Genomic DNA, 25,806 nt, shown 5'->3' on the forward strand with positions numbered 1-25,806 from the left:
AACAAAGTAAAAGATATTTGTCAGCTTTCTTGCCTTTCCTTATTATCTAGGATTATTTTTCAGCAAATTCCCTACTCTAATTTATATCTTTAAATTTTTAACTATAAATTTCAAATGTGGTTGGACCTCATTAAGGAGCATTGCACCTGAAGCAGATTACGCATTTAACTTTTGATATGACAATTTACTTGGTAGTGGCCTCGACATGACTTGTTGAAAAAATATTTTCTAGATTTGTCTTCTGTCTCCGAAACAAACAGTTTATTTATTGATGGGTGAACGACGGGAATTAATTCGGCACGTGGTGAATTCAGAATCCACTGCTTTGATCCAATTGGCTGCAGAAAAAATGTTTTATAGATTTGTCTTCTGTCTCTAAAACAAACAGTTTTTTTATCGATGGGCGAACGACGGGGATTGAATCCGCACGTAGTGGAATCACAATCCACTTGGCTATATTCCCCCTCCTACTCCCCACCCCCACCCCCCTCCCAACCCAAACAAGTTGAAGTCTCTATCTACGACAGATCCTTTTTGAACTCCCCTATAGCTTATCAAAGAGAAGTTTTTTCCTAGATTATAGTGGCAAGTCTCTTGTTGTGTTTCAAAATTAAGGGAAACAAAGCTTCAAAATAATCCACTGAAATATTATTAATTTATGTGAGTCTAAAGGATTATTTTTATGTTCCACAAAAGCCCTTTTGCATTACTCCACTACCTAAATACCAATTTTGTGTCTAAGCATTTAGAGTTACCTCAAAGTAAAATGAAAGTACAACATATGAAAAAGACCTAATAAATGAAGCTAGCGTTTGGTCATACATTTCCAAAAAAAAAAATGATTTGGTGAAGTTTTTCAAATTCAAAAATGTGTTTGGCCATAATTTTTCAAAACATGTTTCAATTTCTTTTAAAAAAAAAAAAGAAAAAAAAAACATGACTTGTACCCCTAAGTTATAAAAACTATCAAGAATATCCAACTATACCAAACAAACATACTTGCTAATCCCAAATTATTCCTGTGTGTTTTAATTTTGTTGTTGAATTTGGTTTCAATGCTCTTATTTTACTAATTTTGTAATTTTCTTGTTGGATGCATTTCAATTTGTGTAATTTCGTTGTTGAATCATACTGTTTTTTGCATTTCAATTTGTGCAAATGTAAGACATCTTTGGAAATGGAAACTCAATAATTAGTTATTGGACATTTCAGGCAATGATATAATACAATAGTGACTGCTTAGGAGATAGCTTCAAGCTTTCAAATAATTCTTACGTTTTGAAGAATTCTTGACTAATGGGGAAACATGGTAGATATAGATTAGTTGGGTCATAAATAGATGGGGGCTTTTATAAAATACAAAAGTTTGGGTAATTTTTAAAAAATATAAAAAGGCCAAAGGGTAGATTTTGGCCCCAAAACATAATTGAGCTAGAATTTGGAATTTAAAGATTTCTTTCAAAATCTATCAAAATTTTATGGCTAAACAAAGATTTTTGAAAAGATATTTTGAAAATACACTTCCAAAATTTATGATCAAACGGAAGCTAGTAATGTTACCCCAAAACAAAAAAACACACTTCTACTTTTCTGATCCCTCAACGTAATAGAAAATTAAAAAACAGAAGATCCCCTGACCCAACCACATTAGTGATCAAACTTCAGTTCATCTTTGGTTAGAAGTGATTAAACAAGATCTAATTTACTTCTCTCAGATTCAGGATATGGTAATGGTGTATGTAGCCCATTTGAAGGCCACCTAGCCCCTAGGCACACTACTAGCTTGATGGCTTACCCACAAGCTTGTGTTACTAATAAGGGGCCCTCATTCTTTATTATCTTCATCTCATTCTTTGTCCTGTACGGCTATATTGGACATCAGCAATCATTGAATTGGTCCAATTAACTTGTTTATGGAGTAGCAGTTTTGCCCTACAGTAAACTCATGGACCAATAATCTTACCCCAATAAAGAAATAACTATTATTGTATACAAATAATTCTAGTGCCCAACTAGTACAATTTGCGTATTCTAGACAGAAATATGCACCTCAATCGTATGGATATGGCAATAGAATTCTGTATAGGGTGGTACGCTATAGAAAAGAATAATCAATCATTATCATCATATCATATGGAATTGACCTCTTTTTATTACCGAATGATCTTTAGCTAAGACTGGTAAATATACTAGATGAATGATGCCTGTGCATATGTATGGCATCGTTGTTCTTATTGTTTGCACAGTTAGAAGATAAAAGATTTAACTCGAGAAGATATTTTCCAATGGGATATATCTATTACATCCTCTAAATTGCCATTGCATGTCCCTTTGTTTGCCCACCGCCACTTGAGTACTAGTTGATCACGAGCTGATGAATCCATGATAACATATTTCATCTAACTTCTCAGGACATTATACAAATGCGTCAATGATCTGGTTCAAGCAGATAGAAGCTAGCACATCTACAGTATGCAGACACACCTAAACACCACAAAATGAGAGAAATAATGAATTAAGGAAAGAGAGCAATTCACTAAATGAATTTACTTGACAAATTTTTATATGATCATGGCATGACATGATGATGATCTCGCATTTGCATCATGATATAAAAGGAGATCAACAGTGTAACAAACTCTGTCGCTATATCAGTAATATCTTAAAGCAACTTCTTACAGATATTAGAGAAAAATAACAAATAACTCTAGACATACAAAAGTACCTGAGCGCATGGAGACATACAAACACAACCTTAACAACAACAAAAATCATAAAAGTAAGGATCACATCCATGAAGGTATCATAAAAATATATAGGTTACAATCTGTATTTTCATGAAACAACACTCATATTAGGGCCTTGCAAGCATATAATCCAAAACAAGGACTAATAAGAACATCAGTAGAGTTTCTTCATTGATTTTTCATTTTTCTTCTCACATTTTATTCAATAAGGAAGAGAACCGACCTTAGCTGGCCTTTCTTCTCTCTTCTTCAATATCTCTTCTTTCTTTATGAACACACAATCTTCAATTTCCATTTAAAAGATTAGTGAGAGCAAGTTGAGCTTAGAGAAACAAACCAAGATGAAATGAGAAAATTACCACGTAACACCATAGAAGAGCACTGCACGCTGATTCACATCAATCGTTGCACAATTAGGACAGCAAGATGTTTGATGTCAAGTACTGCAAGCATTTTGCTAGTTCTATATGCATCGTTTACATGGACAGTATTCCTGGAGGGTGGATGTCACAGACCCTGGGCCAACACCAGCTCCATACTTCACTCCCTTCCTGAAAACTAGCTTCCCATCAGTCCATAGCTCTCAATAGTGATCAGATCAATATCTATGGTGATTGAGTGGATAAAATTATTGAAGTTTGAGTAGCCCATAAGAGTGTGGATTTGCCAGTCACAAAAGATAAACTCACTACAAGCATGTACAGTTAAAAGAAGTTCCAACAAGATGAGAAAACGGGAGCTGTGTAGTGTTCTGAAGCAGCGGACAACCCACTTCAAGTCGAATCATGTTCATACTTCTCAAGGCAAGCCTCTCTCAAAGAAATATCATCAATTGGGATCGCATCGATTCTTGCCTTTTCCAAATCCTCTATTTCATCCCTAATGGCCAAAGCAATCTGGTAGCAGATTTTATAGGAAGTAACAGAGATGAGGTTGTCAACAATGAGCTCATTACACATTATTTGTAAAATTTAAAAACTGGAGAAGGGGAAAAAAAGTTACCTTGGCTGCTCATTCTAACAAAAGACCAGTTGAGACCGGTGACAGGGCCTGTAAGCACTCCCTTTATTGGCCTATTGGTTATGGTTTGAGCTGTTGAGGACCATAAGACAGTAGCTGGCTTCAGACGGCTCACATACCCATAGATGATAGGTCACTTTACACATTGAGATCCGTAACATTGAAGCCATCCATTAGCAATGAAGGCAAAATCAAAAAGCTGCTCTCTGAAGTACTCAACCATATCTTTCCTCTGCATAGATCAAATCTGAAGTTACTAATCCATAATCTACATGAGTGCATGTGTATGTAGATGGACACATTGAAAACATGCATAAAGAAATGAGTAGCGATTCACTACTGCTTAGCTCTGCAGGTAAACAGGTAATTAACTCCTTAAGTGTATAGTGGTTTATACTGGGTATGTTGTTGTCGTAAGTGTATAGTGGTTTAATTACCTCCTTAGAGACAACACAACTTCTTTAGCCTAGCAGTAGCCAGTTACATTTTAAAAGAGACGCCTCTTGATGCCCATATCTCGGACATGTCTTTTTTTTAATGGGGTATATTGTCGAACAAATCTTGAATGAAATGGAAGCATACACGAACCTGAGACGACAACACGAAAAGACCAGTCTGAACATTTGTGATCCATAATTTCTCCTTAACCTCAGGACCTTGCAAAGAGGCCATAAATTAGAACATGCATGTATAAAATTGGGTAGCGATAGGCAGCAGACAACTCACAGCAGACAAAGTTCTATCTGGTATTTTTATTTACCCCTTTTATCTTTAGTCGAGCGCTAGATGGTTGGTTTACACTTAGCTGCAACTGAGAACCTGCAATTTTCAGGAGGAAAGCTTTTAATAGGAAGAACACCAACGAATAACCCACCATATCAGAATTAAGGATTTTGAATGCCAGGAAACAAACCGGAATAACATCAGAAAATCTATGACTTTGTAAAGCTTGCCGAAATTTGTTTACTCAAACTTGTACGCCCAACAATATCTGTGAACTCATCTCCATTTGTATAACCAAAAAACTCAAGGGAATAGGATGGACATGATCGATTAGAGCTCCACCCTCCAGCCAAAGGCACATAAATAGAAAAGGAAGTAAGTCAATGATCTGAATCGACATTAATCAACGGAATGTGCACATCTCTTCTTCTAACAATATAGTGGCTGACAGTTTAGTTAATTCTTTGATCAAACATCCTAAAATAGTATATATGGCATCATTGTCTGAGTGAGATCTGTCACCAGAGATAAAGGTATGAACTGTGTCTCCTACATATAGCCAACTGCAACCAGCAGTTTTCTTGGCTTCTCTTCCTCTCATCATTTTCATTACCCTTCCCATCTCATTCCATTTCCCTTCCGAGGCATAGATGCCAGCCAACTGAGCATATCTAGATCCGTTCCCTCCTTCAATTAGCAAGAGCTTATCCTCTGCAGTTTTTGCAAGTTCAGCATTTCTGTTCATTTTGCAAGCATTTAGAAATGCACCCAGAATTACAGCATCTGGTTCGACAGGCAAACTTTCCATTAATCTTACTGCCTTGTCAAGTTGATTTGCCCTTCCATACAAATCTATCATACTTGCATAGTGGTCAGTTCCAGGTGATATTTTGTAATCTTTGGACATGGAAAAGAAATACTTTTCTCCCATTTTTACTAATCCACGGTGCCGGCAAACTGATAGAAGGGCAAGGAATGTGACTTCATCAGGTTGGAAACCTCGATCTGTCATCTCACTGAAAAGCTGAATAGCTTCATTTTCATACCCATGGAGACCATAACCAGCTATCATACTATTGTAAAGGATTGAATCTCTATCAACAGTCAATTGAAAAACCCTCTGTGCATATGTTACATTTCCACTTTTTGAGTACATATCAACCACTGAATTTGCCAACTTAGTATCCATTGCAGTGCCAGTTTTCAGTATATAGGAGTGTATTTGCTTTCCGTAATTAAAGGTTGCATGTATGGCGCATGCACCAAGCAGGTTTATAAAGATCAGCTCATCAGGAACAGTTGTTTCCTGTGTAATTAATTCTCTGAAAAGCTGAAAAGCATCTTCACATTGATGCGCTTTCACGTATCCAGATATCATAGCAGTCCATACAACATGATTCTTATCAGGCAATGAGTCAAAAAGCCTTCTTGCTTCTAACATATTACCCATTCCAGAATATCCTACAATTAATGGTGTAACGGCAAAAGGGTTCTCTTTCTGAGTAGTTGTACAAACAGAATGTGCATAATCCAAGAGACCACACTTGCAATAAAGATTAACCAAACTACTGCTAAGAAATGGATTCAAACTCATCCCTTCCTTCAATATCAAAGCATGAATCTCCTTCCCAAGTTTCAAATTCTTCGCGCCAGAACAAGCACTTATAACGCTAGAAAAACTGTGTTCGTTCCATAAAAATCCCTCCTCCACCATGCTCCTAAACAACTCGATGGCCTCCTCTTCATACCCATTTTGGGCAAAACCCGAAATCATTGTGTTCCAAGAAACTTCATCATTCAACTGTGGCATACTCCAAAACACACACCGAGCCATTTCCAATTCACCTTCTCTAAAACAAGCTGCCACCATAGCATTCTTCGAAACCGTGTCAACAAACCCAACATCAGATCCATCAAAGACCCTCCAAGAATCTTTAAAACACCCGCATTTCGAATACATAACAATCAAAGAACTCAGTGCATACCTACTTATACTATTCCCACTCTTCAACATATATGAATGCAATTGCCTACCATACAACGAAAGACTCAACTTTGTTACTAAACCAACCATAGTAGTCAAGGCATATTCAGATACTTTGTCAACAAATTGCATTTCGGCGAATAATCTAACTGCTTGATCTTGAAATCCTTCACAATTGACATAACCAGACAACATTGTGTTGTAGGTGACACAATCCTTTAAGGGAGCAGTATTAAAAAGTTTTCTTGCTTGAGCAAAGTTTCTATCTTTAACATAAGTGTTTATAATAGCATTCCAAGTGAAAACGTTTCTTTCAGGCATTTCGTCGAACAGTTTTTGGACATCTTTAATAAGAGAATGCTTTGAGTATATGTGGATAAGATGGTTGACGTCAATGATTGTTGGGGTTAGACCGGATTTAATGATATGGGTTTGAAATTTGACGCAGTCTAACAGTGATTTCATTGTGAGTGTTATTAGTCATAGAACAAAGGATTCTCTTTATTTTAAGCACAAAATAACTTATAAACTGGTCAGTCCAGCACTCAGAAAAGCTATCTTCAGCAACTTATAAGCTAAGCCAAACGGGCTCTATATGAGTTTTGTTGAGCCCGATTGTAAATAAGTGATAGGCTTTTAAGTGCGGAAAAGCAGTTTTAAGTGTAGAAATCTATTTTATAAATACACAATTAAGGATAACATAATAAAATACTTAGTCAAACCAAAAGTGTTTATAATCTGAAAAGTCATAAGTTGAAAATGGCTATCGTATGACTTTTAGTTGATTTTGACTTATAAACACTCGGCTTATAAGCACTTTAATTTTTACCAAATACATACATAAGCTAAAAAGATACTTACAAGCCAGTTTAACCAATTTATAAGCTTAGTCAAACACTCTCTTAGTACATGACGGTTAAAGACTGTCAAATATGATGGCTTACTCGTAAGCTTGTGTTAATAATGTTACAGGGCTCGCGTTCTTTACTAATGGAATAGCAGTTTCTGCTTTCACCTAATAATCTTTTCCGAATACACTGTAATAGTTATGTCTGCCTACTACTATTATTTACGTATGTAGTGAGAAATATGCACATCAAATTGTATGGCAACTGAATTTTGTATTCACGGTGATAAACTTTAGAAGGAGACTAATCGCTTATTATCATCGTATCATATCGTATGGAAATTTAATTTCGTACTACCGAATGACCTTTAGCTAAGACTTGTAAATATATTCTTTCCCATTTTAAATGTGAAAATATCGTAAAACATTATCTTTTTATAATTTCTTGTTTGGTTCCAACATTGGTCAAATATGGAGGATACAGTGAAAATGAATTTTGTAAAAATATGGCTTGAAAGAATTTGGTCATCCCGGCCTGGGACTGCATAGCTACTAGTTAGCCCCTTGCTGGCATAAACCATAGTTCCACTCGTGTAGGAGTCATATCTACACACTGCCATGTCTAAACATTTAAAAGAAAAAAAGAAAGACAAAATAAATTTCTGCTATTGAAAATCTCTAAAAGAAATAACATTAAAACATACAATGGAGATTAATAACTAAATCCCCATGAAAGTATCAGTACTAGAAACATCTTGCTTTAATATAGACGGAACATTCTGCAATAAAACTAGAAAGCTAACAATGCAAAGGAATTAAACACAAAATTCCCACTTCTCTTTAATGCTACAGAAGTAAACACAGCAACTACATTTTGATGAATTTACATTGACACAGAAAAACAAAGTAGATAGAATAGACACAAATTTCTCACTGGCACGAGACAAAATAAAAATAATCTAAGTTTCATTTTACATGTCTTTTTCACAATAACTAACATTCACCTGTCAGGCACTACAGCTCCAGATTTTCGGTATACTGTAAGCAACCTCCAAGTAAGGCCAAACTCTTTTTTATGATAGTTATGCTGCTACTTTTGGAGGTCTCATGCCAAAGCCATGTTTTGCTTTCTCAACGCTGAAAAAGAAGTGTTTAGTTAGCACAGCTCGAAATCAAAATATAATTCAAAATGTTCTATAACTATGAGAAGTGGCTAATATCATAAAAATGTGCACGACTCATATAAACGTCTACAGCAAAAGCAAAAGTAGGCATAATCCAAGGCTTAGTGAGGATAGTGAAGCGATTTAGCAAAAGAAACATCCAAGATTCATGCCAGCTAATGGTACCAATAATTTCATTATCATTTTCTCCACGGCAGTAGTGGAACGGCGGAATAGCAGAAACCTATCTTTTTGGTTGATGAAGTTCAGGACAAGTTAGCCATTATGAGAAGAGGACCTATGCATGTGCCATGACGTTGAAGGATAGACTAGGATTTTTCGCTTGCAAAGCGTCATTCATAAAATATGAAAGGTCGAAGTAAGAAATAAGGAGCAACGACCAAGACAACAATAGGTAGTAGCTATATCTTAAGGCAGCAGTGTATCAGGTTGTCGTAGTCTAGAAAAAAGAGTGCATCAGTTAATTCATATTAATCATTGATCCCAACTGTAAGGTGTCTGGGAGACGGTCAGTAAGCATGTTTGTGTTGCCTGTGGTTTCTATATGTAATTTCTCAAACGTGCATGTTAGTGTAGATAGCTAACACAAAGTAGGCCAGGGGTCATTTGACCAACTGAGGCAGCAACATGAACCTTTACGGAGCAATATGAACATTTAATTGATCAAGAGAAAGAATTATTGAAAATCTAAACCATCATAGAATTGATACTCACGTCGGAGCAAGTCTCCCCAGGCTCTCTAACTCTTCACCAGAGTCCTCGTCAAGGACTCTGCCAGAAATTTCAAGAATATAAGACCTGTCTCTCTCAGCTGGGAGACCTCTACTCGAAAGCAACTTCAGATCCTTTGGGTGAAGCTCTCTCCCATTGACAAATACTCCAGTACTTCCACCGGCACAGTTATCAGGCATGGGATAATTAAATTCTTCAATAAATGGCTGCAAGAAGAATAGTTATAGTATGGGAAAGCATAACAAAATCAGGAGAACACAGGCTAAAAGTATCTGTGGGAAACAGTAAATCTTACAGGGATAATGCCCAGACAAGGACCACCAGTCACTCCCCAGAATCCGGCTCGAAAATCATACCTATCACAGGAGATTAAGTCAAGAAGCAATATACTCATAAATGTGGTTTTAGGACAAACCAAAATGAGGTACAGGATAAGGTAAAAGGGAATCTTTGCAGCTGAATAATAGTAGACCAATAGACAGAACTGAACCATCAAAAATAGGAACCATCTTACCATCTTACAAATTCAAGTATAACTAAAACTACCAATCATGTACACTGTCAAATGATCAATACTACATTAGAGTTCTTTCCTAGATATTTAGAATCTTTTCCTCAGTATCTCATAAACAACAGTGGTATATGCATGTAGGGGTATTGCTTCCAAGAGGTTCCATGCTGAAGATTTTACTCACGTAATTTTTCTCAGTGTAACCTTGCAACTTCTGCACGATCATACCTATAGATGGATTTTATCTTATAACTTGGTTAATGAAATTCTACAAATTTGTGTACATTAAATAGGAAAAGCTTAGTCTTTTTTTTTTAATTATTTTTTTTATAAAGGTTTTTTTTTTTTTTTTTTTTTTTGACAAAGTTTTACTTGAGGAAAAGCATAGTCTCTTGTGAATATTCACCAAGCAAACTAGAGTTTTATATAGCTTTATTTTATGCCTGCCCCCCAAAATCTAAAATAAATAAATAAACAAACAGATATATAAAATAGTCACTTATGCTATTTCTGGCCTTCTACATCTATATCAGCAACAAGATAAATGTAAGAGAGTAAAAGACTTTGTGTTTAAGCACAAAGAATGAACAGGTTGAATGATTGAAGGTCGGGTCACTTACCAGTAATGTCCAGGTTGTATTGGTCCAGCACGCTTTTCTGCCTTTTTAATCAACCGAACTGGTATAAGATGCCCATTAACTGTAGTATTGGCTTTTTCCCCTTCGGTAGAATCGGATCGGCTGAATTCTTTAAAGCTCTTCTTTATAATGCCAGAGAAAAATGAATCTTTAGTGGCTTTCAGTTGGTCTCCTTTACTAGATTCACCAGACCCTAAAGACGAGCCAGTGTTACCATACTCATTGGATGGTATGTCTATCTCAGTTGCTACAGCTAAATCATTAGTGGAGTTTTGCTGTAAAGTAGTCTTTTTCTGCATCAGCTTCTCTGCATCTGAGCGTGTACTTCTGCTTCCATGATCCAGGCAGTTGGCAACATGATATTTGTTAGAATACTCAAAGTATTCTTGCAGTGGTGAACCAGCTGGCGGTGGAGATTCTTTACCCTTCATTGGCAGCTGAGAGTCAGACTTTTCCATTGTTGCAGCAGTTTTATTGAGGTCGTCCTCTTCCCTTGAACTGCGTGAAGATGTAGAACAAAGGCTTCTCATCTCGGCAGATTTAATGGAACTTCCATGGCCTGTTGACAGTGACCTGAGTTCTTGATCCATTGCATGGAAATCATATCTAGAAGTATCGTAATCTTCAGAGGAAAAGGTCATGCTAGGACGGTTTGTTTGGCCATTGGAGTATCGATTGCCTTCATTCAACATGACTCTATGTTGATGACCCATCTTGTCAGTGCTATTATCCACTCTTTCATCAATAGAAACAGCCAGTTTATTGCCTGAAACTGCAATAACCATAACCGTAGAACATGCCCCACATTTCATTTTTTGCCTTTTACCTCCATGAAAAACCTCCTTAGGCAATTGCAGCAGCTGAAAACAACTGAAGCATGTTAAAAATGGGGCTCCACCAGCCACAGGTAGACATAGTTGTCCGCTAGGCTGTACCCTGGGAGGAACTCGACGACCATAACCACCTACAGCAGAGTTCAAGTCACCAGAATGAGCCATTTGTGATTGAGGAATCTGCGGCTTCAATGGAAGAGGATTGGCATTTCGAGGATTATAATCTTGCTTACCAAATCCACCACTACTTTGAGGATGGTACAACATTGGGTTCTGCGAAATGTTAGAGAAACTTTTCTCACCAAAAGCAGTGGGTGGACCTCGACTACGGATTTGATTTACGTTGCAGCAGTGAAAACAATTGCAAGATGGATGATGAGGATTAGTCTGAGGCGGGTAACGTCGATAAGGATCCGAAAGTGGGATTTCATTGCCCATTGACTGCCCAGGAAAAGGGGCCCAAGATGGCTGCAATGGGTATGGATCTCCACCAAGCAACTGGGATCTTCGAGGACCTCCATATCCCATATGGTCTCTAGGAGGATAAAATCCACCGCCAGCCATGTCATCAACATTCATAAAAGGCAAGGGCGCATTGTATTGGTTCAGGTACAGAGGAGGTCTTTCACCAGAAACAGGATTTTGTGCCATATCTCTATTCATGATCCTTGTAGAGCTTTCAGGAAACCGATCAACGGGATTTCCATAACCTTCATGATGAGTCGTCCTCCTTTCAAGTGGGACTCTTTCGTTAGACTTCTCAGAGACATCACCAAACCGACTGAGCTTCTGTTTTAGCTCATCAAACTTCCTCAAAAGCTCTGCTCGCTCATCAATTGGACAATCAACCTGACTGAACCCATCCACATCCTCCCTGTACAACCTCTTATCATTATCATAATTTGAACCTGACCAGTAGCCAGATGGACCCTCTTCTGAGTTAATGGAGGACGTGTACCTCATACCTTCAGGATCAACTCTTCTAGCCCTGGGCAACACCTCTGCCTCACTTCTCTCCTTACTTCTCCAATCTGGAGATCGGACTGTTCTTTGAGATTCAATTTCTTTTCCATTCCGAGTTTTGGAAGGTTCAAACTCATTAACCATGTTTTCTTGACTTTGGTCATCCTGATTGAACCCAGCCATATCCTTCATGTACAACCTCTTATCGCTATCATAAATTGAGCCTAAAGAGTAGCCCACCGGACCCTCTCCTGAGTTAATGGAGGATAAATATCTCATACCTTCAAGATCAACTCTTCTAGCCCTGGGCAACAACTCTGACTCACTTCTCTCCCTACTTCTCCAGGATGGCACTCGGCCTGTTCTTCGAGTTTCAATTTCTTTTCCACTTTGGGAATCGAAGGGTTCAAACTCGTTGGCCATTTTTTCTTGACTTTGTTCATCAATATTAGTCTTGTTCATCATCCTGTCATCCTCATTAGTCCAATTATCAGAAACATTCCCCAAACTAGACCTGTAAGTTTCAGGTGCATCACGCAAAGCCCTCCTCCTCTCCCTTGTGCTGAAAGAACTAGTATTTGACTTGACATCATACCCGGAAGCATCATCCATATTCATAAGTTTCTTTGCTGAAAGATCAAAATTCTCAGGCTTCTCTACAATTCCTACCACAGTTTCTTCTTCAGACTTTTCTACAAATCCATTCAACTCCCCATTTTTATTTTTAGCTGTAACTTCAATAAGAAAGGCAAAAAAACAAAAAAGGAGCACTCTCAGAAGACTTCAACTATAGCAAGACCCAGAAAAACCACTAACGCAAACAAATCAATCTTTCAATCTGACCACATAATAAGGTGGAGAGGAGGAGAGGGGGGGGGGGGGGGGGGGGGGGGCTGCTGACACAGTCAAAGAAAATGAAAGCACACAACTTGAAGAACAAGTCAAAATTCAAGAATTGTTTTTTACTCTTTCTTGTATGAAACTAACCAAAAAAAAAAAAAAAAAACCAAAAATGCAAAGAAGGAAAGATTAAGAAGTGGAAGAGTACCTCGTAAAACAGCACCACAACCACCACACTGGTAAACAGAATAATCAATGAGCTCAGGTAGCAAATTTTCACACTTTGGGCAACGAACCAAACGAACCTTCGCTTGTTCAGACATTTGAGGATGTCTTTCAAACAATCTTGAAAACCCCAACAAGTAAAATCATACCAAAACAAACACCTTTGCCTCTATTAAAAAAAAGTATCTACTATGACCGTTTAACTCTCAACAAGGTTCACACATTTTAAGGTCTTAAAGAAACAATCTTGAAAACCCCAACAAGAAGAAAACATTACCAAGTTTTTCAATGTTCTTTAGCTGTCATTAATGTCTTTTTACAAGAATGCATCTGAAGAAAAGAATGTAAAGGGGGTTGTTTTGCAGAAAATTCAAAGATGGAATCTATAGTAGTAGAAAAGTACGTATTTTGGTAGGAGCTAAAAATAAAGTAAAAATCTTTGTAGGTAGGTATGTTGCAGATACCTCTACTTTCTTTAGTTCTTTGTTTCACATTTGGGAGAGAAACGAGTGTACGGACTATGAAGAAAATGCTTTTTTTTTTTCTTTTTTTTTTTTTGAATGTTGATTCAGATTTCATACGATAGTGATACTTTCGAGATTAACGGAAAGCCAAATTAGAGTCGATATAGAACTGCCAAACAAAATCGCACCAAGTCAATAAATCGCGTTATTTTTTGGTTTATGAATGGACCCAAAGGTTTTTTGCTTTTCTTTTTTCTGTTACGTGGGATTTTTTAATTTGTTAAAAGAAAAAGGATCATAGTCAATGACGGAGCTGAAAATTTTACTAACGGAGTTCAAAATACAAAGAAATAAATACACGAAGAAGCTAAAGAGAATTCAACATTGATTATATATACATAATAAATAATTTTAACCATGTATAATAATCTAATTTTTCAACGAAAGGGGCTCGGATGAACCCCTAAGCCCTTCTTGGCTCCCCCGACCATAGTATAGTCTGGAAATGAAGATTAAGAAGAGGTGAGTCTTCAGTTCAATTTGTACCAGCACAAGTGCGAAAAAGAGTATAGTTAGAACAATTATACTGCTATATATCTCCAGTGTTTGTTCATTTTTTAAGTTTCTTCCTAAAAAATAATTTAGTATTTTATATAATTTGGGGATAATCATTGGAATTGTTTATGAATGCTTAACCAGTACCATTAAACTAATTTTTTCAATTCTCATCCAGTGTACCGGTTTTGGGACTCTTACTCATCTAGATATACATAGTGTAAGGCCTAATAAAGAGGAAAGTAGAGGAAAGTGATCCCAATTAGAAATTTTTTAATTTCGTAAATTGAACTTGAGACCTTTAATTTAAGATGGGGAAATTTTATCCATCTTACTGCAACTCTAAATTGTGCAAACTAATTTATTGAGGAGAAAAAAGGTAGAGTGCTAATTTTAGCCTGTTTAATCAAGCTTATTTTCCCCCCAAAAGTACTTATTTGAAAAAAAGTGAGGTGTTTGGCCAAGCTTTTGAGAGAAAATAAGTGCTTCTGGGGAGTAGCAGAAACAGTTTTTCAGAAGCTAAAAAAAAACAGCTTTTGCCCAAAAGCACTTTTTTGAAAAGTACTTTTGTGGAAAATACAAATAGAAGCACTTTTTAAAAGCTTGGCCAAACACTAATGACTGCTCAAAAGTACTTTTTAAATTAATTGGCCAAACACAAACTGCTTTTCGCCAAAAATGCTTTTTTGAAAAGTACTTTTTAAAATAAGTTGGTTTTAGAAGTTTGGCCAAACGGGCTATTAATATACTAGAGATGATGTCCAATTAAAAGGATTTGGAGAGATATCCAATTAAAAGGATTTGGAGGACTTTCCAGCTGTGAAAATCTGTGGCAAACGTGCATACCCTCACAGAGACGGCAATCTTCTCCAAGTTTAATTTATCATTTATTCCAAATTAAAAGGCCTTTTGTGAAATAATCGACGGCAATCTTCTCCAAGTTTAATTTATCTTTTATTCCAAATTAAAAGGCCTTTTGTGAAATAATCGTGAGATAATATATTTATTCACCTCCACTTACAATCATTCAAACAGATTTAATTTTCCTGGATATTATAATCCTAAAACATAAAAGCTGAGAAAAACATGTATGTTTTCGGATGATTTTAAGTTTATCCACTGAAAATGTCAATAATAGTTACACACTTAATGCAATTTGACCGATATTAGCAGGTTATTAACTTTTTTTATGTTATCAGTCTATATTCAACATAGATGTTACTGCAATTAACTTTTAATGAATCTATTTATGGTAACGTATTTTATTCAAAAAACAAATAAAGATAGAAAAACTTTATCCTCCCAATTCCACTACAAATACTTTAAGCTACTTTTTTTGGTTGATATTGGTCTTTGTTAATGGCTCGGATTAGTTTATTACAAATAGTAATTTAAACTTTTATTGAGGAGGTAAGAATTAAATAAAGGTGAGAAAAATACGTCCTTGTCCTAGTATGGCTGTCTTGTATGACTTCGTAACGTACTTTCACGTGTTAGTGGGGTACGAGTTAAAGAAAAAAATTAGAAAAAAACAAACAAATAAATATAAATCAAAGTAAGAAAAAGGGAAAAAGAAAAGCAAGGTTTTGGACTTTGTAAAAAGAAGTGAACGGATCCCTCAGTGGAACTCATGTTGTTAATTTTGTTGTTTTCTCTCCATTTGTTTGGGAATTGGGAGGAAATGAAAGCTACTAAAAGCTCAATAGAACTCATAAGGGGACTGACACTTTCTTTCTCAAAATCTGTTTTCTGACTCAGCTTTCCTCTTTTTCAATTAAATTTCTTAAATTCTATTGGCTCATCATTACAAAGTTTGAGCTACCTCTCCTGTCCCTACAACTTTAAAAATACTCTGATAATATTACCAAATTGTATTTAGAATTGCGTACACAATCTATGCGTACGTTTAAATACTACATGTCGTTTGTCGAGACATAATTATATACATGGTGTATAAGTTTTAGGATACTGTTTTTTGCATAAGTGGTATGTTTACATAGTTAGTATTTTTTATTTATGACAATAAATCTTAATTATGAAAAGGATTAAATAAGTAGTGCTCAAACAGTATTATTGTAAAAATTGGTTTAAAAATTCTCAATTTTATTTTGCAGAAGAAAATCATGTAAAATAAATAGAGGTATTGCAGCAAAGGAACATTTTCCATGTAAGTGTCGAAAAAGTCGGTAAACCAAATTTGACCTTCGTTCTCTCCTGAGCTTCACCACCTTTGTTGAAACTGTAAAATCTCCTTTTGAACTTTAAGCATAGATGCATTCATAATTATTCGAAGGCAGTGGATGCACCGTTTTCTATTTGTACACAACTCTGATGATTTTTCATAAATAAACGTGAGGGGTTTCATTGAACACAGTAATTAATTTGGTCCAAACTCCAAACTCCTATTTGTATTAAAAAGTATTGAATATGTTATTAATTCAAAATTCAATAATTTTAAAAAATTAGAATTCCAAACTCATTGGCTTCATATTAGTCTCTGCATGTAAATATACATATACATACATATTGTGACACCTGAACAAATTTCACATCAAAGTTACTGAATTTTGCCGAACACGTAGCTACTACATTAGCTCCGCCACTGATTACTAACTTCACTAAATATTACTAATATAGAAGAGTTAATTACAGAGTTAATTACCTATAGTTACTTTTAAGCAACCTAATAGTATAAGAAAATCTTAAAACTGACAGTGTTTATAAGTAATCAGATCTTTTTTTCTTGGTTATAACTTATAAGTAATGAGTTCTACTAAAGGATTTTATTAGCCTTCAAAGTTCTCTGATTGTTACAAATAAATAAAAATAAGAATTCTACTAAAGGGTTAAGGCCAACCTATCTTGAAAGTCAACGGAAAATGGAAGTTAATTAGTATAATTTGTACGGTAATTTCTTGCAGTTATTATAGGATAAAAGATAGTAGTTGGCTAGTTGGCAAAGCAGTGTTACACGTATATGTGAAGCGTAGGGTAGGAGTTACGATTAGGAAAAATAATGCTAACGGCATAACAAGCATCAGTTACGGTGAGATTTTTCTCTCCGCAGTCTTTATGCTTTTTTTATTTATTTTTTTCATATATAGGTTAATTGATTAAACTTTATTAAAATATTATGTCATTTTTGTATATTTTCATTAAAAAAACAAAAAAAAAACATCAGTTGGTTAATACGCATTAAAAATATTATATTAATGCATGTTATAATCTATTGGGATTTGCTTTGGCTGTCATTCTCAACGTTTGGTTGAGAATCTCTTAATTTTGGAAAGAGCATAAGTTGACTTTGACTAAAAACTTTTGATTAAATGCAGAAAGTTTTAGCTGGTCGGCTAAATATTTGGTGATCTGTCATCGTATAAGCATGACTTGTTTTGCTATTATGATAAAACTTGTATCTGGGGCTAATAATTTGTTACTTATAATGTAAACTAGTGACATCGAAAAGCAAAAAACATAACAAAAAGGTATTTCTATCGCACTAAGTTTGGCCACAATGACCCAAACATAAGAAAATCTTTAAAGATCGGACTCAAAACCATCTTGGCAAGACGATATTATGGTTTCAAAATTTTAGATTTATTCTTTTATTTATATAGCTGGCAAGGAAATTAATACAATTAGGTCAACAAGGATAAAGACACATTGAATTAAAAGCTTTTCATACTTCAAACTGGAGATCTGTTAACCATTAATTTGTCTTTTGCAAAAACTAAGGAAATCTTGATTACGCGAAAGATTCTGTCCTGTAGGGTGACCCAATTAATTCTCATTTGTTTCACTTTATGCGGTAAATTTTAAAGTATAAGGGTCAAAGTTAGGGGTGGGCGTTCGGTTTTTCGGTTCGGTTTTTTCAAAGTTCGGTTCGGTTTTTCGGTTTCGGTTTTTTGAAAGTGGACACCGAACACCGCACCGAATTAGTTTGGTTCGGTTCGGTTTTTTGAAGTTCGGTTTCGGTTTTTTTAATTCGGTTTTTTTTTTAGCAATTACACATCTCTCTATTTATTTCCACATTTTTCCTTCTTGATTGCTTCGAGTAATTTAATACAAATGGTAATACAAATTTATAATCTTCAAAAAACAAACATAACAATTTTGAGAGAGCGCAAGTCAGCAGAACCAATCATCTGGATAAGACCATCAAATACATTAGTTTTTTCTGCTTCAAAGGAATTCCAATGAAGTAGGCATTTGTATAATTGTATATGGTAAATGCTGCCACTGGTTTCCCTTCACTGAACCCTATAACTTCTGAGGAAAAAGTTGCAAGGAAGGTAGTTTTCAAGATGCATCAAGGAGTGTGTCAGCACTCTTTATTTGTTCATTTCTTTAGCTGCCATTATGTATTGTTGATTATTTTTAACCAAGAAATAGCTAATGATATAAGGGATCATAAATAATGAGGGTGAGGCTAAATCTCACAGAACCAATCTCATGAATAATGTTAAAAACTAATGTATAAGATGGGTTATTAATACAAATTACCATGTAAATATTATAATATTATTGTCTACTTATATTTTTTTCTCAAAAAAAAATGTATTCATGTAGTAAATCTTCAAAAAAAAAAAAAAAAAACGGTTAAACCGAAAATCCGAAACCGAACACCGAATTTGCTATTTAAAAAAATCGGAACCGAACCGAAAAACCGAATTCATTCGGTTCGGTTCGGTTCGGTTTTCGGTATTTGTGCCCACCGAAACAAAACTATTAGAAAGCTACGGAAAAAGATACTAGTAATTATAATAGTTAATTTTTTATGATTTAGACATCTTTTTTAAATCTTCCGGAAACAAAACTATTAGAAAGCTACGAAAAAGATACTATAAATCATAACAATTAATGATTCAAAATATTAATGAAGAAAATATAATCAGAGAAGAACCTCTTTGACCTTCCAAACAATATACTACCACATAAATTCTATTCAATCTTTTAGCAGGCGAGGATGACGTCAAGTCGGCATGGCACCAGTGGCAGAGCTAGTAAGAGTCAAGAGGATTCATCCGAACCCCCTTCGGCGAAAAATTATACTGTTATACAAGGTAAAAATTATTTTTTATGTATATATAGTATACGTTGAACTCCCTTGGCTTCTTTGTTTGTCTGCTTTTTTTATATTTTTGAAGCCCTTTGTTAAAATCCTGGCTCCGCTACTGCATGGCACCAATAAGCTGGGCCATCCACCTGCTACAATAGTAGTTCCTCTAAGAGAATTCCTTTCATGGGTTTAAATTGGCAAAGACACAGAATCATTTTGGGGAAGAAGTAGACAAAAACCAAAATTGAAGCAGAAGCCACTTGAAAGGACTGCAAATGAGTCTTTGTTAATTGGAGCTGTAAGCACTGCAATTAATTGTTTTCCACGGTAAAACTCGGGCTTTATATACGGTCCATCAGTAGTTTCCCAAATATGGGCCGGACTACAACGTCCGCGACATCAAAATATGTCCAATGACCTACTTTACTCCATTAAGCCGTTGTCACATGATTTACGTGAAATTTTCGCCTATTGTCCCTTTTTCGGATAGATACTTAATTGGAAAAATTACGTGTTATAGCTATTTTTAGTACATAATTAGTGATATTAACTACCTTTTGTTTTACTTACTAATAATAACTAAATACTTTTTGAATTTAACTAATATAGCTACACAGTAATTTTCAGTTACTGGTGCACAAATACACCTAAAATTTAGCACTCCCAATCTCATATCCCCCTTTTAATGGTAACAATATTAATCACTTAATATACATTATCATTCTCTCTCCTTTTTCATAAATTTTTGACATTTTCTATTCTCACTCACTACCCATTTCAGATTTTTCATTTCTCAAATCCCTAAAAAAAAATCTCTCTTCTTCTATCAACCACCACCACGACTGGTGGCGGCCGCCCCTCTCTCAAATTTTTTTTGGTTTCCATGATTTCAAGTTTTGTGGACAAATTAAACATAAGAAGGCAATTAACCTTTCCTTCTTTTTTTTTATGTGAATGATGTTCCAACTAGAATGATCATTCATTATGGTTGACGGTTTATCTCCCATTGTGGGCAAGTTGTAGCTGTAAATGCCAAGACTTTTAGGCTGTGGACCAGTGCCCATAAATTTGGACCGAGTTGCATTTGCTCTGTGGCTAGGGTTTTTTTGGTGGTCTAGGGTTTTTTAGGGTTTTGAGAAGATGAAAAATATATGTATTTGTGTATGTTCTATGATATAGCTACCAATTGGTTGTGGTTGGTGGTGTATTTATATAAGTTTTTCTATATTTTTGTGTATTTTGTTCAAATTAATTTCATCAGTTCATCTAGTTTCAAATACATGAGTGACGAAAATACATTGTAAGTTTTCTATATATTTGTGTATTTTGTTCAAATTAATCCATCAAATACATGTGTGATGCAAATTGTTACTCACACAAATACATGAGATTTAATATAAAAATACATGGGGTTTGATTGGTAACTTCAAATACATTGGTTATGCTATCAAATACATGTGTAAATCAAAACGAAATCAATATTGAAAACTTCAAATACATTAGTTATGCTATCAAATACATGGGTAAATCAAGAACGAAATCAATATTAAAAACTTCAAATATATTGGCTGTTGAATGTTTTCAAATTTTGAATTTTTGATTTTTTATGTTTGAATGTTGAAGATTGGATGGAGGAATAGAAAATGGTTATGGAAAGATAATCTAAAATCCGATTTTGTGGAAGGGTATGGTAAAAAATACCAATTAATAGCTAATTAATTGATCCCACCGTTATGGCCTTAAATCAAGGGATATGTTTTATTTTTTACTGTGTTACTATGTATTTATAAGCATCAAATACATCCGAAAAAATACCTTAATTTGGGAAAACATAGCTACAAATGGTAATTTTCAAAAGGTAGCTATAAATGATAGGAAACTACCAAAAGGTAGTCATTTTGTTAATTTTACCTAATAAATTTCCATCTTTTTATTCTCCTTGCAACTTATGACCATTTTAGATCATTGTCTAAATATTTTTTTTGAACAAATTGAAAATCTTATGAGAAAACGTTAGATTACGGTCTAAAATTTTGTAAGTTATTGCAAATGTTAAAAGACAATTTAATGTTTTGTCTGTAAATTTGGACAGCAAATATTAGACTTTGAGTCTAACGTTATCCGAAAGGGTAATTTTCTAAGGATTATATTTGTACAACCTTTTTAAAATAGGAACAAAATCTAAACCACACAACCTAAAAAGGAATTTTGCGTAAATTAGCCTACATTTACGTTTCTGTCTTTCTGGTCCGCGATGATGGTCCACTGTTTGTTTTCTCTCTCTTTTTCCCTCTTCTTTTTCTAGTCATCCACAGCACCACATCCACGGTCATCATAGAAATCAATAATGCCAGATAAAATGAAAAATAAAATCCACGATGAGAGACATCGAGCCCGTTTGGATTGGCTTATAAGCAGGGGCGGATCCACCCTTTGGGGTGGGGATGGCATCGCACCCCCTCGATTAATAATTTTTTTATATACTTATGTTGTAATTTACTTAAATTAGGTTAAATATTTAATCCTGCCACCCCCAGTCGTAAATTAGACAAAAGTGTCATGGCTGGTAGACACAAGTTTGAATATATCTTTAACATTTTCCGATTCCCTTTTTTCTTTGCGCGTTTTACTTCCTTTGTACCAGTAATTCCCTTTTCGGCCCTCCCATTTTTCTATTTATCTTTTATTATTTATATTGTCTTTCCTCTTTTCTATTATTTTATCTGTGATCTTTAGGGAGAACACACAAATAGAAATTTCAAAATCTTAAATTAAGCATTTCTCTTAATCTCAAATCTGTGAGTAATTAAATCGAAAAACTTGGGTTTCAATGGAAATTTTGGATTGAGATCAAAATTCTTTTTTTTTTAATAATTTCTTTTGTTTACTACTCTCTCCGTCCATGTTTACTTGTCTATATTTGACTTGGGACACTCTTAATAAGCAATAAATAAAATGAGAAATGAATTGGAGTACTTACTAATAAGGGTAAAATAGGTATAAATGGTAAATTATGTCTTGGTTTTTCAAACTATATAACTTACAAGTAAAAGTGGACATATAATTTTATTATAATGGACAAAGAAAAATGGACGGAGGGAGTGTATTATAAAAAGTTATACTATTCTATAATTGTTAAATTCAATTTAAACACTCTACTACTTAAATTGTGATGGAAACTTCGTAAGCACTGCTTAGAAAAAACATGAAATTTATGATTTATTGTTGAGAACTTGTAGTTTATCTAATTCTACATTTACTTATGGGGAGTATTTACATATTGAAGAGTTTTTCTATTATTTTTCTTATTTTGATTGGTGTAATTCCCTTATTGAAGATGTTATTTTACTTGTGCAAATTCATTTTTTAATATACATAAGAGATGCAAGTTCCTCGGTGAAAATGTTGATTTTACTTCTGTTGTTAATGGGTGTTAATGAGTGTGATTCCTTGTTTAAGATGCTAATTATGTTCGTTTCTTGATTTTTGAGATGTAATTTTCATATTTGCAAATAAAAAAAAACCTATTAAGTTGACCCGAATAAACTAAAAAGAGATAGACCCGACCCAAATACACGTTCCTAACAAGATGTACATTGAAAAAAATTATGGCACCCGCCACCTTCAAATCCTAGATCTGCATCTGTTTATAAGTTGCTTATAAGCTGTTTTCAGTTTTTTTGAGTGTTTGGCTGGTCAGCTTAAAGTCAATTTGTGCTTAAAATAAGCTCAAAAAAATAATTGGGCCCATTTGACTTAACTTATCTAAAGCGGCTTATAAGCTGTTAAAAAAAAAGTTAGACTATCCAACTTATTTTTTTTAGCTTATAAGCTGTTTGCAGCTTATAGACATAAGCCCATCCAAACAGCCTCATCTTACATAAAAGCTTGTGTCACTTTAGTTAAAAAATCTTGATGAAGAAAGAGGGATAGAGTGAGTCCTCGTCTTGAAATAAGACATTGTACTTTTAATTTACTTTTCCATATTGATACATCTATAAAGCAATAAAGGGTTTGATCACTCTCAATTATACAATAAAAAATAACCAACATTCACGAGTTTTTCTCCCCTTTTTAATATAGTTTTCTTAACAAAGATAAGATATGTTCCATAATTAATCATTTGCATGGATCGGCCATAACCTCATGTTTGGAAACATACAATTCTCTAATATAAGGAAATTAAAAGCGCTAGAAGAAAACCCCCTTCATAAATTATGATATACGATTTACAAGTCGAAAGACAAGCAAGACCTCACGAGGAGACAGCAGTTTTCAAACATAGCACTGACTTTGATGAATCTTGGACTTAACTCGTGCTTGTGGTGGGGGATAAAACTCAACAGTCAACAATATATTAGTGTTACTCGTTCCGTCTCAAAATATGTGTTACTTTTTGCCTCTCAAAATTTAAATTACATAAGCTTTGATCAATATTTTAATTTTTTTTATGATATTGATATGAAAATAATTGCAACTGATCGTACTTTTCGTATAGTTATAGAATATTTAATATTAATTTTAATATATTAAATAATCTAATTCAATTAATTAGTTTCGAAAATTAGTCAAATTAACTTTTGGAAAACTAAAAGTTAGACATATTTTGACATAGAGCTAGGGATTATAACTTTGTGCCAATATCTATTGAAGATTTTGAAAAGTATAGTACAGGAAGCATCGACGTATAGACTTTTGGAATCTTAGTTGACTATATTGGGACCATGTCACTTGTTATTGATGTTATTTGTTATTGATATTAGGTCCCGTTTGGACATGGTTTGAAATCATGGTTTCAAACCATGTTTGGATATGCAATTTAGATATTATAAGTTATATTTTCTCTTATACACATAAAAAAACCCTACAAATTGTGAAAACTATCAAAACATTCTTAATTCTTATACAATATTACCAAATGAGCAAGTCATAGTTCATAACAAAATTAGTACACTAGTAGAAGGCCTTTCTAAAAAATACAACATCAATTAATCAAACTTTAGTTTAATAAAAACGAAAATTTAACATGAATAGTAATGTAACTATTCTTTAATATAATCCTCCCACATAAATTAAAGGTTAGTAGACATAAATAAAGGTTGGTGGAAGTTAATGAGATTGGTAAATGATTGATGGGGGTAATTGTTAAAAATATCTACCAACTTATGAGTCTTTTTTCACAAAATATAAACTTATGGATTAAATTTTATATTTAAAAAAGTTGAGACCGTGGTTTCAAACCCCAAATCATGCCTTTTTGGATGATTTGGGGTTTGAAACCATGATTTCAAACCATGGATAAAAACGCATGTCCAAATGCTAGTTTGGGGTCATGATTTTAAACCATGATTTGAAAACGCATGATCAAATGCCTATTTATTTTCATAAACTCTTGAAGATCTTGAAACGAAGTTGTGGACGAAGTACTGTTGACTTGTCACTATACTAGTTGACCACATTGGACCATGTTACCCCAAAAGAACAAAAAATATATCCACACATGAAAGTGCGTTCCTTATCTAAACAACTCAACGGGCAATCAGTTTTGTCTCAAATGGTCACTACAAACAAAGAAAACACTTTGCCTGCTTCACCTCTTTCATTTTATTGGGCCATAATGTATCAATGATACTTAGGTGGATTTTTTTTTTTTTTTTTTTTTGCGCGGAGTGCCCTTCTTTTGGGCTAGTCTTTATATTTTGCCCCTCATTTATGTCTTCTTTAATTTTTGCCCCTGCCGCCTGTTTAATGAAAGTTTTTTGACGAAATTACCCTTACCCCATTAAAACATTTTCTATTTCGTCATTTGCCTTTTTCTTTTCTTTTTTTGCTTCTTCGTTCCTCCTCTGTTTTGTGTCTGTCTTATCTGTTCTAAAATTTAGGTACGAATTTGGATCTTTGGCTCGTTTCAATATTTGTTTTTATGTTAAATTGTTGTTTGTTGAATTGATATTTTTGTCTTCGTCGGTTTTTATATTTAATTGATCATTTTTTATTTAAAATTATAGTGTTTTGTTAAAGTGTCTGTATGATTTTTTGAACTTTAATTTCGTTCCCCATGTATATATTTTGGTTTTTTGAATGTCGTATTATGAATGTCGTAATATGTTTTAGTTGATTTTGATATGCGTTTTGGTTTTCTTTTTGTTGAATCTTTGAAGTTTTGCCTGTGAACAGCTGTTTTATGTTGTTGCTGTTGTTTTTGTTTAATAATCTGGTTTTTGTGAAGAATGTGTTTGTGCGAGGCGGCATATGCCTGTTCCGGCAGAATTTTTGTTTTTTGAAACTGAATTTATGCCTATTCCGGCATAATTTCGTGATTTAAGTTAGTTTGTATGTGTTTTGATTTTTTGGTTTTTTTTTTTTTTGTTAATAATGTTGGTTTTTATGAAAGTTTATATGTTTTCCTGATTATAAACTTTAGTTTAAAATTTTTGGTGTTTTTTTTGTTTAGTAACCTGTGTTTTCATGAAGACTGTGT

General features: G+C 34.3%; 2 protein-coding genes across 9 annotated transcripts; both read right to left on the reverse strand.

The window, feature by feature from the left end:
• Positions 1 to 1,992: 1,992 nt before the first annotated feature.
• LOC132645477 (putative pentatricopeptide repeat-containing protein At3g18840) lies at positions 1,993 to 7,339 on the reverse strand. 6 transcript variants are annotated; one of them, XM_060362482.1, is made up of 6 exons: positions 4,681 to 7,339; positions 4,356 to 4,586; positions 3,750 to 3,999; positions 3,437 to 3,643; positions 3,107 to 3,298; positions 1,993 to 2,484 (listed from the first exon to the last, which is right to left on the reverse strand). In XM_060362482.1, exon 1 carries the CDS (start codon positions 6,937 to 6,939, stop codon positions 4,894 to 4,896), a length of 2,046 nt encoding a protein of 681 aa, XP_060218465.1. In that variant the 5' UTR covers positions 6,940 to 7,339; the 3' UTR covers positions 1,993 to 2,484; positions 3,107 to 3,298; positions 3,437 to 3,643; positions 3,750 to 3,999; positions 4,356 to 4,586; positions 4,681 to 4,893. The 6 variants fall into 6 exon arrangements, with proteins under 6 accessions (XP_060218465.1, XP_060218460.1, XP_060218461.1 ...); XM_060362477.1 differs by adding an exon at positions 2,971 to 3,029 and having other exon boundaries at positions 3,107 to 3,643; XM_060362478.1 differs by having other exon boundaries at positions 1,994 to 2,484; positions 3,107 to 3,643; positions 4,356 to 4,423; positions 4,528 to 4,586.
• A 447-nt stretch (positions 7,340 to 7,786) lies between these two features.
• On the reverse strand, positions 7,787 to 13,900 carry LOC132645476 (uncharacterized). 3 transcript variants are annotated; one of them, XR_009584110.1, is made up of 6 exons: positions 13,231 to 13,899; positions 10,369 to 12,916; positions 9,533 to 9,593; positions 9,220 to 9,443; positions 8,326 to 8,458; positions 7,787 to 7,943 (listed from the first exon to the last, which is right to left on the reverse strand). XR_009584110.1 is itself a non-coding variant. In XM_060362475.1 (5 exons), the coding sequence occupies exons 1-5, from the start codon at positions 13,343 to 13,345 to the stop codon at positions 8,404 to 8,406; spliced, it is 2,997 nt and encodes a 998-aa protein (XP_060218458.1). In that variant the 5' UTR covers positions 13,346 to 13,900; the 3' UTR covers positions 7,997 to 8,403. The 3 variants fall into 3 exon arrangements, 2 of the variants coding, with proteins under 2 accessions (XP_060218458.1, XP_060218457.1); XM_060362475.1 differs by lacking the exon at positions 7,787 to 7,943 and having other exon boundaries at positions 7,997 to 8,458; positions 10,369 to 12,910; positions 13,231 to 13,900; XM_060362474.1 differs by lacking the exon at positions 7,787 to 7,943 and having other exon boundaries at positions 7,997 to 8,458.
• Between the last annotated feature and the right edge of the window lie 11,906 nt (positions 13,901 to 25,806).

This window comes from Lycium barbarum, chromosome 6 (genome assembly GCF_019175385.1).
Source record: "Lycium barbarum isolate Lr01 chromosome 6, ASM1917538v2, whole genome shotgun sequence".
NCBI classification, from domain to species: domain Eukaryota; kingdom Viridiplantae; phylum Streptophyta; class Magnoliopsida; order Solanales; family Solanaceae; genus Lycium; species Lycium barbarum.

What these genes read in the sequence shown, in the direction of transcription:
- LOC132645477 (XM_060362482.1), bottom strand. Translation starts at nt 6,939, where the DNA reads ATGAAATCACTGTTAGACTGCGTCAAATTTCAAACCCATATCATTAAA.
- LOC132645476 (XM_060362474.1), bottom strand. Translation starts at nt 13,345, where the DNA reads ATGTCTGAACAAGCGAAGGTTCGTTTGGTTCGTTGCCCAAAGTGTGAA. An exon ending in TTGTGGTGCTGTTTTACGAG is followed by an intron (nt 12,917 to 13,230) that starts GTACTCTTCCAC and finishes TTCTTATTGAAG; the next exon opens with TTACAGCTAAAAATAAAAAT. An exon ending in ATACAACCTGGACATTACTG is followed by an intron (nt 9,594 to 10,368) that starts GTAAGTGACCCG and finishes CTCCTGTGATAG; the next exon opens with GTATGATTTTCGAGCCGGAT.